Source organism: Limulus polyphemus, unplaced genomic scaffold (genome assembly GCF_000517525.1).
Source record: "Limulus polyphemus unplaced genomic scaffold, Limulus_polyphemus-2.1.2 Scaffold338, whole genome shotgun sequence".
In the NCBI taxonomy this organism is placed as follows: Eukaryota; Metazoa; Arthropoda; class Merostomata; order Xiphosura; family Limulidae; genus Limulus; species Limulus polyphemus.
The window spans coordinates 132,401-145,656 of NW_013665948.1; the positions used below are offsets into that span (position 1 = coordinate 132,401).

The 13,256-nt window shown below is 29.6% G+C and overlaps 1 protein-coding gene across 10 annotated transcripts in view; it reads right to left on the bottom strand.

Moving 5' to 3' along the window:
* LOC106457496 (semaphorin-1A-like) overlaps positions 1–13,256 on the bottom strand; it is a 217,514-nt gene that overhangs the window by 26,655 nt on the left and 177,603 nt on the right. For all 10 annotated transcript variants that reach the window (XM_022383452.1, XM_013916916.2, XM_022383459.1 and 7 more), the window contains 9 exons: positions 11,041–11,145; positions 10,268–10,356; positions 7,799–7,940; positions 7,004–7,082; positions 6,479–6,626; positions 3,939–4,060; positions 1,752–1,834; positions 1,024–1,246; positions 201–275 (listed from right to left, as the gene is read on the bottom strand). In XM_022383452.1, coding sequence (XP_022239160.1) covers positions 201–275; positions 1,024–1,246; positions 1,752–1,834; positions 3,939–4,060; positions 6,479–6,626; positions 7,004–7,082; positions 7,799–7,940; positions 10,268–10,356; positions 11,041–11,145 — 1,066 coding nt within the window. The remainder of the gene's footprint in view (positions 1–200; positions 276–1,023; positions 1,247–1,751; positions 1,835–3,938; positions 4,061–6,478; positions 6,627–7,003; positions 7,083–7,798; positions 7,941–10,267; positions 10,357–11,040; positions 11,146–13,256) is intronic.

Below are 13,256 nucleotides of genomic sequence, written 5' to 3' on the forward strand. Positions count from 1 at the left end.
CATATTATACAATTACAAAATTTAGATTTTCTTCATATTATAAACTTACAAAATTTAAAGAAGCAAACAACAGTCTTTTATATATATATATACACACACACACATTTCTCAAATTTTAAAATAATTTTAACAATTTGACTGCATAACTCAAATGACTAAATTACAAACTATAACATCTACTATGTTAGATAAACACCAACCTTGGTCCTGCATTGGTGCAACGTTGACGACTCTCATCCCATGCACAATATGGATCCTGTAAGCCTACGCAATCACTGAAACACACACATAAACCTCACTTTTATAGTCAATGTTGAAACTTATTAACTGCAAAATACACAATAAAACAACAGTTAATAATTCACATGTGATAGTGGTATGTAACTTAAGAAACCTTATTAACACTTCTATTTAAATTAAATATTATTTACTAAATTCTCATTATAATGGGCCAAGTAATTTAGCTGAAGCTAATATTTATCAAATATCAAACTTAAAAGATTCAATCAACCAAACCTCAGCTGAAGTCTCATCTTAATTATTAAAAAACAGTTTCACCCTATTCTTCAACTGTAATATTTAAATATCAATTGAGGCATCGTGATAATAAAAAAGGATGGGTAAACATTATTACACTAAACCTCAAATGATGAAAACTTTGTTAGATACTATAAATATCTTGAGTGATATGATATTTTTTAATCAATCTATAAAGCTAATGACTATATTTCCAGTGTCAGATCAACCTGTTGTACTAAAAACAACCTTAGAGAAAAAAAATAAGTTTCAATAATACAAAGTAATAACAGCTGTCACCTTACATTTCAGGTCATCATTATAAAATCCTACTTTACAAATCAAATGACAAAGAGCTAGCTAACCTGCAACCTGTTGTACTAAAAACAACCTTAGAGAAAAAAAATAAGTTTCAATAATACAAAGTAATAACAGCTGTCACCTTACATTTCAGGTCATCATTATAAAATCCTACTTTACAGATCAAATGACAAAGAGCTAGCTAACCTGCAAGTGCTTGCGTAACGTTCACAATCATGTAGTGGAATGGAGTATATTTCATCTTGAGAAACCACAACCAGTTTGAATTGGAAAGCAGAGTTATATACCAACAAACTAGTGATAGGAGCTCCATTCTGGAACACAGTAACCTCTTCAATAATTACTGGAACCACCTTACCATCACCTGATGCACTGGCAGCATTGACAACCTTGATTACTTTTCCATTATCTGAAACATTTCAAATTACATGCTTTGTAAGCTGTTTAGTATGTGTTATCACCAGAAGTGCTAAGAAAATAATGCTTATTAATACTTTTCTAAATATCACCTTAAGTTTACTTCTCTATAGATAAAGACATTTTGTATTTCTTTTAAATTACCTGGGAAATTGTATTATTTATTCCAAGATTACCATATGCTATCCTGATGATAACAGTTTTTATTTTTACATCAAGCTTTGAATTAGTCTATCAACTTGTATTCATACTTTTATTTTTTCTTTAATCTAGAGAATCCAAGCTATTTTCTGCTTTAATTACCACTGTGTATCATATTTATTCTTGATACATTCAGGAATTTAAACCCAATATTGTTTTACATGATTAAGCAGACAAACCTCAAGGGTTGTTTTAATCTTTTCCATGTTCACTCTCACTATGAAAATAACACAAAATGGTTTCCCAAAGAATAAACTTCAAAACAATCTTGCATGCTAAAATTGATCAGTTCTTACCTGTTCCTATGAAAAGTACATCATATCTATTGCCATCAACTGTTTCTATCTGTGGATCCACAGTTATGTAAGTGTATCGATACCTAAAAACAAAAGTTTGATTTTTAAATATCTTCCCTAAACACATACCAAAGTGTAAAAAATACAAAATTTTAATTTCAGTTAAAAACAAAAAAGAGTGTATAGTCAAAATGGTCATCTCTTATTTTCTTCTCATGCAACTTCTGCTTTCAAAAGTACCTTTTTCAACATAATTGTAATAATAAAAGAACAGCATTGGACCACATGCAAAACAGGGCCCTCACAGTTAACAACTGAATAAACTAACAAGATAAATAAGTTTGAAATGTTTCTCTACCACATACTTATTTTTGTACATACACTTACCTGAGCACTGAGAAAATGTAGAACCCTTTGAGACATGTACTTCTTCAATACTTTTAATTTTGAACAAAAAATTACAACTTACAAAAATGTACATGTTGAGATTATGCAAGTTTTAATTACCATGAAAAATCTTCAGTTATAAGTATATATTTACATTAAAATTGCCCTAACATAAGCCTTTATTTCTCAATATAACAGAAAATATGTGCATCATGATCTTAAGAAAACGAATATATTAGGATGACTGCTTTTGGTTTATCCATCTTGACAGTTTGGTTTGACACAAGGGCTATCTGCACTAAACATCCCTAATTTAGCAGTGAAAGACAAGAGGGAAGGCAGCAAGTCATCACCACTAACTAACCGTCACATTATAATGCCCCCACAGCTGATGGCGATTTGAACCTGTGACCCTCAGATTGCGAGTTAAGTATCCTAACCATCATTTTGACAGATATTATCCCACACCATCAACAAACTGTAAGTCAGTGTATGGTTCAAAATATCAAAAAAAATTTTATAACAACAGGAAAAATTACATCAAAGCAAGTTTTAAAAATGAATTGTTTACAAAATAATAATATTACATATTCCTGAAACTTAAGAAACTGTAAAATGAACTGATCTTATATTATTTGTATACCACTTCAAAATCAGCATCAATTATTTTCTATTTAGCATCTGAAACAAGCAAGGTACTGTTATTCTACAGTCAAGTTCTGACCTTATTCAGCCAAACCTCAAAAGTAAATATTCACTTTCAAACTCACTTAATCAGTTTCTGCTTAATCCAAATTAAAGTAACAAAACAAGGTTAATTATAACATCATACAGTACGGTTTCAATAGACTTCAATTATAGGGTTATAATGCTAATGACCAAAATAAGTCCTGTTTGTGAATCAAATAGTTTAAAAAACTTGCAAACATAAGGGCCTTACTTTTCTATAACTTGAAATTAAAAGTACTACTAAACTTCAATTATTAGTTATATATTACTTATGGTTACATTAAGGTTATCACATTATCACCAATAAAACAATACTGCGGTAAGAAGTTGTGTCTGGAGTTAGTTGATTAAAACAACTAAACAACGAGAGGTTATGTTTTCAATTACAGAAACAAGAAATAATCTGTCCCTGACCTCAAACTCTTAATGGACCTGTGTCATTATAAATATTTCTGTATCTAAATCAATAATCAATAAACTGATATTTCATGACAGAAATAACAAATGATGTAATATCAATCTGTTGTTAAAGCTTTTGTAACTTGTCTAGAAATAAAGTTTAGGAGAAGTTGTATCAATCATTTCAAACAAAATTATCTCTACTAGTTAAAACAAGATTGAACTTTTCACATCAAATACAACCAATTGTCTCTGGTTGGTATATAAAATATATTTTAGTAAGAGAATCAAAATAATTCAAAAATTACAAATTAAGATTTCATATAGTCCTTATTAAATATATATATATATACATACATACATACATAAATATATTCTTACATCTTAAGTATGAAACTGGATCTATTTAATCCTTCAAATCAATTTTTTTTGTCTAACCTGGCAGTTCTTTTATTTAACTGATTCAGTGCCCTTGTGAATAAAATTCAGAGAACAGTGATGCACACAAGTCCTCAAGTATAGGAATAAAACTCTCCATTGTCAGCTATATCTAACAGAGCCATACTAATTTGTGAATATGTTAGCTGTCAGGAAAATGTTCTAAACATAACACTATGAAACGTCAAAAGTTTAAATCTTCATGTGCAAGTTGAGAGAAAGTACTCTACTTACCCAAAGCCAGTATGAAGAATCAATGGTTGATTCCAGAAAGAAGGAACTGCCTTATCCATCAAAGTGTGGTCTTTGATGAAATTCAGTGTCATTTCTGGTAAAGTTCTGGAGTCATTCACACACTAAAATGACAGCACATGATTATAAAACTACTACTACTACTACATCGAGCTTCATAACAAAAATATAATCAATGTATTTCAGATTAACTGCTTCAGTTTTTCTCATATTAGCTTAAATCATTAATTAGCATTCAGCTGCCCCAAAAAAAAATATCTTTACTTGAAACTGTTAATATAACAGTACTCATAAAAATGTATTATTATTATTATGAAACAAACAAGCCAATACCTGGAAAAATGTTTCAATATTTCAAACCCTGAGACTAGGATATTAAACTTAAGAAGATATTTAATAACAGAAAACAAAAATGGTGTACTGAGTTATCTCTTACTTACCCCAATGAATCTATATTTATATAGGATTTGACAAATATATAGCACTGATGCTGCTAATTTATTTTCGTGAATTATTCAGCAGACTACTGGGCTTCATATTTATTTTAAAGATGTTAAAACAAAAAAATGCTTTCATTTCGACACACAGAAGGTTAAATTTCATTGCATTTTCCAGTTAAAGGCAAACATTACCTTCAAATTTAACTTTTCATTATATATATCTGAAGTAGTAATGTACTTATGTAGTTCTAAGGAAATTTGTTTAATTAGAAACATATGCATAAAATTTAAATAACCACGATTAATAGGTCAAACAGTTTAAGTGGTTAAACGATGATTGATGATGCTTTACACAATACAAAGCATCAAAAATTTTTTTCCACACATGATAGTTCCAGGGAAATAAAAAGCCTTTACGAGTGATAAATGAAACCCTAACATACATACAAGCAAATGTTATTTGTTCTTTATCACATTCATGAAGCATAGCACTATGTAAGTGACATGCATGAGTAAATTACAAAACAATAATCATACTGCAATCAATGGGAACATACAAATGATAATCATTAGAAACCTGTTTCAATAAAACTTGATTGGATCCATTTTTCACAGAGACATTTTGAGAGAGGTACATAATGAATTTGTGACTGTTCGTTGTTTGATATTGCTAAAAAATTGAAAGTAATTTTATACCTGCCAAGCCATTTGAGAACTGTTCTCAATATGCTATATGCAGATAATAACTTGTAATCTGGAAACAGCACACAATGAGGAGACGTAAGGTGTAGTCAGTTAACTACCTGCAGTACCTGCCATAACATGCCCAGACAAGTTCATTGCTTTCAATAGGTGGATTAACAATGGGGCAGTTCAGTTGCACAGCACTATTGCAAAGGCTTATGGTATGAAAAATGTTGCTTAGAAAAACAGAATGACATCTAATACATTTTTTTCTAAATTTATGTAATGGAAAATCGATGCATTTTCAATTTCATTTTCCCGATATTATTAAATAAACTACAGTATATTAATGTATTTAAATATCTACAGGTAGTGTAGATCTTAGGTGTAAGTGACTGTTTTTTTGCATGTTTTGTAAGAATTGAGAAATTAAGTTTTCTTAAAAGTTAGTGTAATATAATTGCTCATAATGTTTACATAATTTTAAGTATTATTAATTTTTACACTTATGAACATTATTGACTTTGTACATAGATTTAGGACTAACTAAATGGCCAAAAATATTCAATGCATTATAATCATTAAGTTTTGGTTTCCTTGTATAATGATTTATGAAATTATATATTTCTTGTTAGTTTTCCTATCAAACTAGCTTCACTAATTTTAAAGTTGCTATTTTGGTTCTGATATAGTCATCTTATAGTTGATCAAACTAATTAATAAATATAAATTGAAACCAATTGTCTGGTGACAGGAGAAACACAAAAGTCTTCTTATCAGTAATTATTTACAGCATCAAAATCATGCTGCTATGATATTCTTTTATCAACCTCAAACACATTCCTCGAGTGATTTTTTGGTCAAACCAAAATTTGTGTTTTAATTTTTTTTAAGGTAATATTTACATCAAATTAAACAAGCATAACGTGAACTGTGCATAGTTAAAACAATGGAGAAAAACTCTTAATACTTTTCAAAAACTTTAAAAAAAATTATGCAACAGACACGTGTCTTTAAACCACTAGAAATATAAAATGGTAGTTTATTATGATAACATTTTAATTATTCTATTAAATATTATCAAAGACAAGTATCTTCAATAATACTACCAACTTTTTTCAGCTTTATATAATTAATATTTTATCAGAGGGATGTTATCTATAACATGACATTATAGTAGTGCAAAATAAATAAAAACCTATTACAAGCGTTAAATAAAACTTACAGCTATTATATCCAATTACATAATTATTTTGTAATTAGATTTATTATTAGCTACTTTTTAAAATCACTTTGACCAACAAAAAAAACAGCTTGAAAGTTATTATTATTATAATTATCATTCTTGTAGTTTATGAATAAAATGGAATAAAAATATTTTAAACATCATAATTTTACCTGTCCTGGACGAGGCTCAGGAACTTTTGAGTTTGGAAATGACAGCCAATTGGAATTGATATCCTCCTGCCATTTAAATGATCCATCAAAAGTTTCCAAAATTTGCTTTATAGAAAAAGCACACACTGCTGAGCCACTGATGCTGTTCCTGCAAAAACATTGCCAATGCTGTGATGTCAAGCTTCAAAATATATACATAAAGCAAAATCTCATCAGCCTTAATCCAAATCTGATTTTTTATTATACATAACACAGTAGTTTCAAAGGTCAAAATTTGTTTTTTGTTTACATTTTAGAGAAAAATAAAAGTCACTAAAAATTATATCTTAACACCTGTGCAACTATCTTTATTGCATTTATGTTGCAAGCTTTTGAAGATGTTGGCCAGTGTTTACCTTAACATGCAAGTGGAAATGTGGTACATTAATAAAAGAAAATAAAAAAGAACAGTTAAAAGAGAAACATTATTAAGTCATGTAAAGGTAAAAGGATGTCAAACACAACAACCAAATCAAGATTACTTACACTGGAGTTGTAAAAACTCCATATATTATTTCAGATTTTTTCCCACGATAGATGCCTTCAATAATGTTACTTGTTGATTCTAAATGGAAAGGGGAAGTTTACTATTGTTGTTTTAATTTACATCACCTGAAATACCTTAATATTAAACTGGAAACATAAAGATGAACTTGTATGTACCATTCTCTACAGTAAATTCATAACATTTAGTTTTTTATTCATTTATTTCAATTTCACTGTGTGAGGGTATACACACAGTGCATTAAGTTTATAATCTTATTATCTTTTTTAGCAGTATATGGCTATGAGGTTATGTATAACAAGTATTTTTAAATATAAAAAAGTTAAATTAACAAAGTTTAAGAAATAACTATCAAGTACATTGAAAAGTGGAATTAGCCAAAATATACAGTGGAAAATGTTAGTGAATAATATTTAGGGAAAAGAATTACATATGTAATAAATATTTATCAAAAAATCAATATGACTAACTAACAGACTCAAATTATAAGATAGAGAACAACTTGGCATATGTAAGTAAAAAATTCAAAAATTATGAAACTCTTACCCTATCTTAGAATTATAAAGTACAAACTAAAGTTTAAACTAATTTATAATTAACTAAATATCTGTTTACCAGCAAATAAATCATATACTAACTAATAACTTAACTAATTAAACTGTAGTAAATGTATTAGTTCACTAACTGGATGTTTTCTTCTTTTTAAAAAAACAAACAAACTTCAAAATAGCAATGCTTATTCTACTTTTTACATCCTCATATTAAGAAATACTTACGAATTTCATTAAAGTAAAAAGGAAATTCTCCAGAAACTGAACAGTTAAGCCTGGCCTTCAAAAAGGATGTCCATCGGTTACGATATTTATGTGGGCCTCCTTTATCTTTGGTGCAGACTCGGGCAACCCGAGAGTAGACAGTCTGGAAATTATTAACAAGTTGTAAGTAGATTATGCTGCTTACTTTAACCCTTTTCGTTATTCAGGTACCAAACCCTAACCAGTGGAAAATATTAACAAGTTGTAAGTAGATTATGCTGCTTACTTTAACTCTTTTCATTATTCAGGTACCAAACCCTAACCAGTGGGGAGAATAAATGACTTTAAAAATGTAGAGATCTCATTCACACTAGTTACAGAGAATATATATCCAAATTTACTTTTTATTGTTGATTTTAACTGCATAATGGTAAATAAAAAATAAAACTGTTTACAGGAGAAATAATACATGACCTATTACTCCACAAAAACATAACTGGTTTTATTTAAGCCTTCATTTTACTATTATTTATGGCTTTATCAGGGCAAACAAAACACTTACCAACTGATTTAGGCTTATACAAAATAATTCAAAGTTGTGCAGTAAGATGTACTTTGCCCAAGAATGTATAAATAAATTGAAAGTACATACAAACAGACAAGATTATACTATTCAAAGCAACACATAATAAATATAAACAGTAAAAGTTAAAAATTCCAGGTTGATTGTTTTGTTTGACAGTGGCTATTCTCTGAAATTAACAGGGCTTCTTTGCATTTTCTATCTAAAAAGCTTTTGCAGTGGATAAGAATGTTTGCTGTTATGTGACAATTAATATCATATATACTGTGTTTCTTAACTAGATGTTCAGCCACAGCACAAGCTTTACTGTCTAATGTGTGTAGAGCTTGAAGGTGTTCGTTATTTCTATCTCACAGATGTATATAGAACCACTAAGTTTACATAACAAACTGTACAGTACTTTCTTGTGGTTACAGTTGCCACTTAAACCTGTAGAATTGTTTGCAGGTTTACTGCATGTTTTGGGTTTAAAGGCTGATCTTACTAACATATTTTTCAGAGTCCTAGCTGGTTTCTCTGTAATACTGATGTAAAGACCTAATTGTATGCATGCCTGTCTAATAGGAGCTGAAATCTTAGAGCTAATAAATAGTATTTGTGTGAAAGTGATTCTTTTTCCTATGGTAATGTTTCTACATTGTTACTGAGGACTCTGTTTTCATAAAGTCTTATCAATAAATGTTTAATTTATGTTCAAGTTCTTGTATAGCTTTAGATTTACCTTCATTAGTTGTACAAGTATTGATGATGTGGTTTAGTTGTCCAATAATAGTTGCACATTTAATGTATAGTAGGTGATGTGAGTAGTAATGTAAAAACACTGGTTTCGCACAAGACTTATGATACAGTTCGTGTAGTGGGTGATGTGACTGGTAATGTTAAAACACTGGTTTTGCACAAGACTTATGATACAGTTCCTGTAGTGGGTGATGTGACTGGTAATGTAAAAACACTGGTTTCGCACAAGACTTATGATACAGTTCGTGTAGTGGGTGATGTGACTGGTAATGTTAAAACACTGGTTTTTCACAAGACTTATGATACAGTTCCTGTAGTGGGTGATGCGAGTGGTAATGTAAAAACGCTGGCTTCTCACAAGACTTATGATACAGTCACAAGACTTATGATACAGTTCCTGAAACCAGCGTTTTTACATTACCACTCACATCACCCACTACTCACAAGACTTATGATACAGTTCCGTTACAAGTTTGCCATCTTTTAGGGTAATCTAAACATTAAGGAACATTATATTTGATTCTTTGGACTGCCTAATAGTGAATTTTACAGTAGGGTGGAAGCTATTGAGAAAAATCATAGAAAATGAAGTAAACTGCTTAAAGAGTCATTCCAAGTTCCAAAGATGTCATCTATATGTCTGGCTTCTTATGCATATCCTTATACCAGTGTTCTAAGGCTTGCCTTTCTAACAGATACACGTAAATAAATGAATATGTTACAACAAGCCATTATCCATAGCAACATTTAATACCAATTTGTAGCAGCTCTCATATTAAACTGAAAATAATTGTTTCTCAGCACTAAATTTAACATGTCTTTGAAGTGTTGAATCATATATCCTGCTAAATCTACACTGTCTTTATTAATCTCTACAAATACCATAAACAAATCGACCCCTTCATTAATATGAATGGAGAGGTACAACAACTCAACAGCCAGAATGAATAATACACTATTGGGATTGATGACATGACTAGTAGAATGGAAGGTTTGTGTTCAAAAAGTGTTTCTTATATTTAAAACAGAAATACATTTGTAAGACGTACTGATATATTATGGGATAGTTTCAGTAGTTAGCTATTAACAAATGTGCCACCAAACTCTAGCATATTGACAATACAGATCAAGATAAAAAGCTAACAAACCTGTTTCATATAAAAACTAACCTTGCCACAGTTGATGTATTCTACAGCCGTTTCTCTGAAGAAGAAGTACACATGATCTTCATGGTGAAGAGAGTTCACGAAGTTTGGTGCTACATAAAAATGGATGAAACAAAGAAATAACCATACATTATTAAATACAGTCCTAACTTTCAAAATAAAAACCTTAATGTTCCTATTGTCAATTATATCCATGTGTTTTTTTTTTCAATACTTAACTATGATATGAAAATGTTTCGTTACCAGATTGCATTTTCATACACTTTTACTGGATATCTTGCACTGAACTTTCTACAGACCGATATCTACTAGAGCTTTGTAGGTCTAAGTATGGATTGATTGTTCAATATGATTACTATAAAGTTCATTACTTAAATTTAATGAAAAAATAAGTGGTGAATATACAAATGTGTGTGTGTGATTTTATCATAATATCCATACATAATTACAGTTTTATTCATAATAAAACGTTACTTGAAAAAGACGCTGAAATTTTCCACGTTACTAAAACAAAAAACCTAACCAGATTAGCAAATACCTCTAAATTTCTTGACATTTCTAACTTAATGAGGGAAAATCAACATTTTTCACCATTAATTAGTTAGTTCCAACCTCAACACAGAGATCATAACTTTTAGTTTAGAACTTATCACAAACATTTTGATCAAAACATCACATACAGTGTTTCAACGTTAGCTCAAAGATATAACTAGACGTGACATACTGAGACGTTACAGATAAAAAATTCTAACAAATAATGAAATGATCCTACTTACAGTTTAGATGTTTTAAGTTGAACTGTTCTGTCCGTAGAGGTTTCCTATATATCAGAGGATCGGCCCCAGAGAACTGGGCAACAGTAGCCACATAAAGGTCTCCATCTACCAAGAGAAATAAAACAGATCCATTCCAAAGAATAATCATTCCATATGCACCTATATCATCACACAATCAAGTTTTTTCTGCATCAATTCTGCACCGGGGTTGTTAAATGTAAGTTACTGTGTGCTATTTCTTGTTCATAAAATCATTAAAATATATCCTTTACATACAAAATTACAAAACTCAATGCAGAACTTGAAATATCTACTGTTTAACAACTATGTAACTGTTTTAACACTAATCTGCATAATTTTATAGAACTGTATATTTAACTTTTAATAACAATTATTTGATCAACATTACGTGTTTAAAAATTTCTTTCATTGCTATGTTCAGCACTGTACTTAACAGTTAAGGCAACAAAAAAATTAAAAACCATACAGAGTTAAATGTCATACCCATATTGCATTAAAGTAAACAATAATATTAATATATGTAAAACATTATTTGTAGCATACAAATTTCCTGAAACTTTTGATTAGACTATTCAAACTGAAATATTCAAAACTAAGTTCGGGATAATTGTTTAACATGCAAAATGTTTTGATGAAACATAGAACATAATAATAACTTTATTCAGAACAAGAACAATTTTGTACTTCCAGTAAAAGTTATCACGAGGCAAAGAATTCTAGTGACTAATGCAAAATTTAGTTACCCAGAACATGCAGGAAAAAAATCATCAAAATAAAACAATTTTTTTAATATATACCAGCAACTAATGCTTAAAAATATTTATTTTCTCAAACATATACAATATACACATAACTTCTTTTGCTTTAATATTTACTATTTCATGAACATTTACACATTCACCCAAAGCATACTGTCATCTTAAATTTATAAAAAAAAGGAAATAAATATTAAAATTAAAACTATGGCCTTTACAAATGCTATAAAACATTTAGGTAAATGAACATGTCTTCCAATACGAACTTAATAAATAATTAATCATTCCTACTGGCTGCATGGATTTAAGTGAAAATTTACATAGTCATTCTAAACATGGTGTACAAGATTTTATAAGCAGTTGTTGTTTCCAGTGAACTTCACCAGTTTATCTACCAGTTAATTTTTGATAATCAATTACTATCCAAATAAAAATTTAGAATAATGAACAATGTAACTGGAATTCCTTGTAACTTTATAGTTCAAGCAGGCTACCAACTGTTTGTCCATACTATATTTTATTGACTTTCCTGTTACTTTTCAAGCAGGCTACCAACTGTTTGTCCATACTATATTTTATTGTCTTTCCTGTTACTTTTCAAGCGGGCTACCAGTTGTTTGTCCATACTGTATTTTATTGTGTTATCTGTTATTTTTCAATCAAGCTATCAACTGTTTCTCTATATAATATTTCATTGTATTACCCAATACTTTTCAAGCAGACTAGTAATTGTTTGTTTGTTTGTACTATATCTTATTGTCTTTCATTTCTTTTCAAACAAGCTACCAATTGTTTGTTCATACTATATTTTATTGTCTTTTCTGTTACTTTTCAAATTGGAAAATGCCTGCTTTGTCACTACTGGTATCTATATAAATATAATAGTACTGCCTGTTGTATGTCCATATAACTACTTTGCAAGATGTGGATGGATCTTCACCAAAATTGATTTGGATGTTCACTGGGTCCATGAAGGGGGTACATACAAATTTTCAGTTTCATATTTTGCATTTTTTGTTTTCTATGGTCATTTTTGCATTTTTTACTACTACCTCGCCTCCTGTGGATGGATCTTCACCAAATTTGGTAAGGAGGTTCACTGGGTCCATGGGAAGATACATACAAATTTTCAGTTTTGCATTTTGCTGTTTTTTTATGGGTGTTTTTCACCACTACTTTGCACCCTGTTGATGGATCTTCACTTAATTTGGTATGAAAGTTTGTTAGGTCCATGCAGAGAGAAATGCAAATTTGAGGTTTCACATTTTTTTTTCAGTTTTTACATTTTTTTACAATTACATATAAGGGAAGCAACTTTTCATGTCCTAAGATAACCTTTCATTAATCATGAATTTACATAACTTTGGTCAAGCAATAAAATACAGAGTTGTTATTTTATTCTAAACTACACAAACACAATGATATTTATATCTTCATATG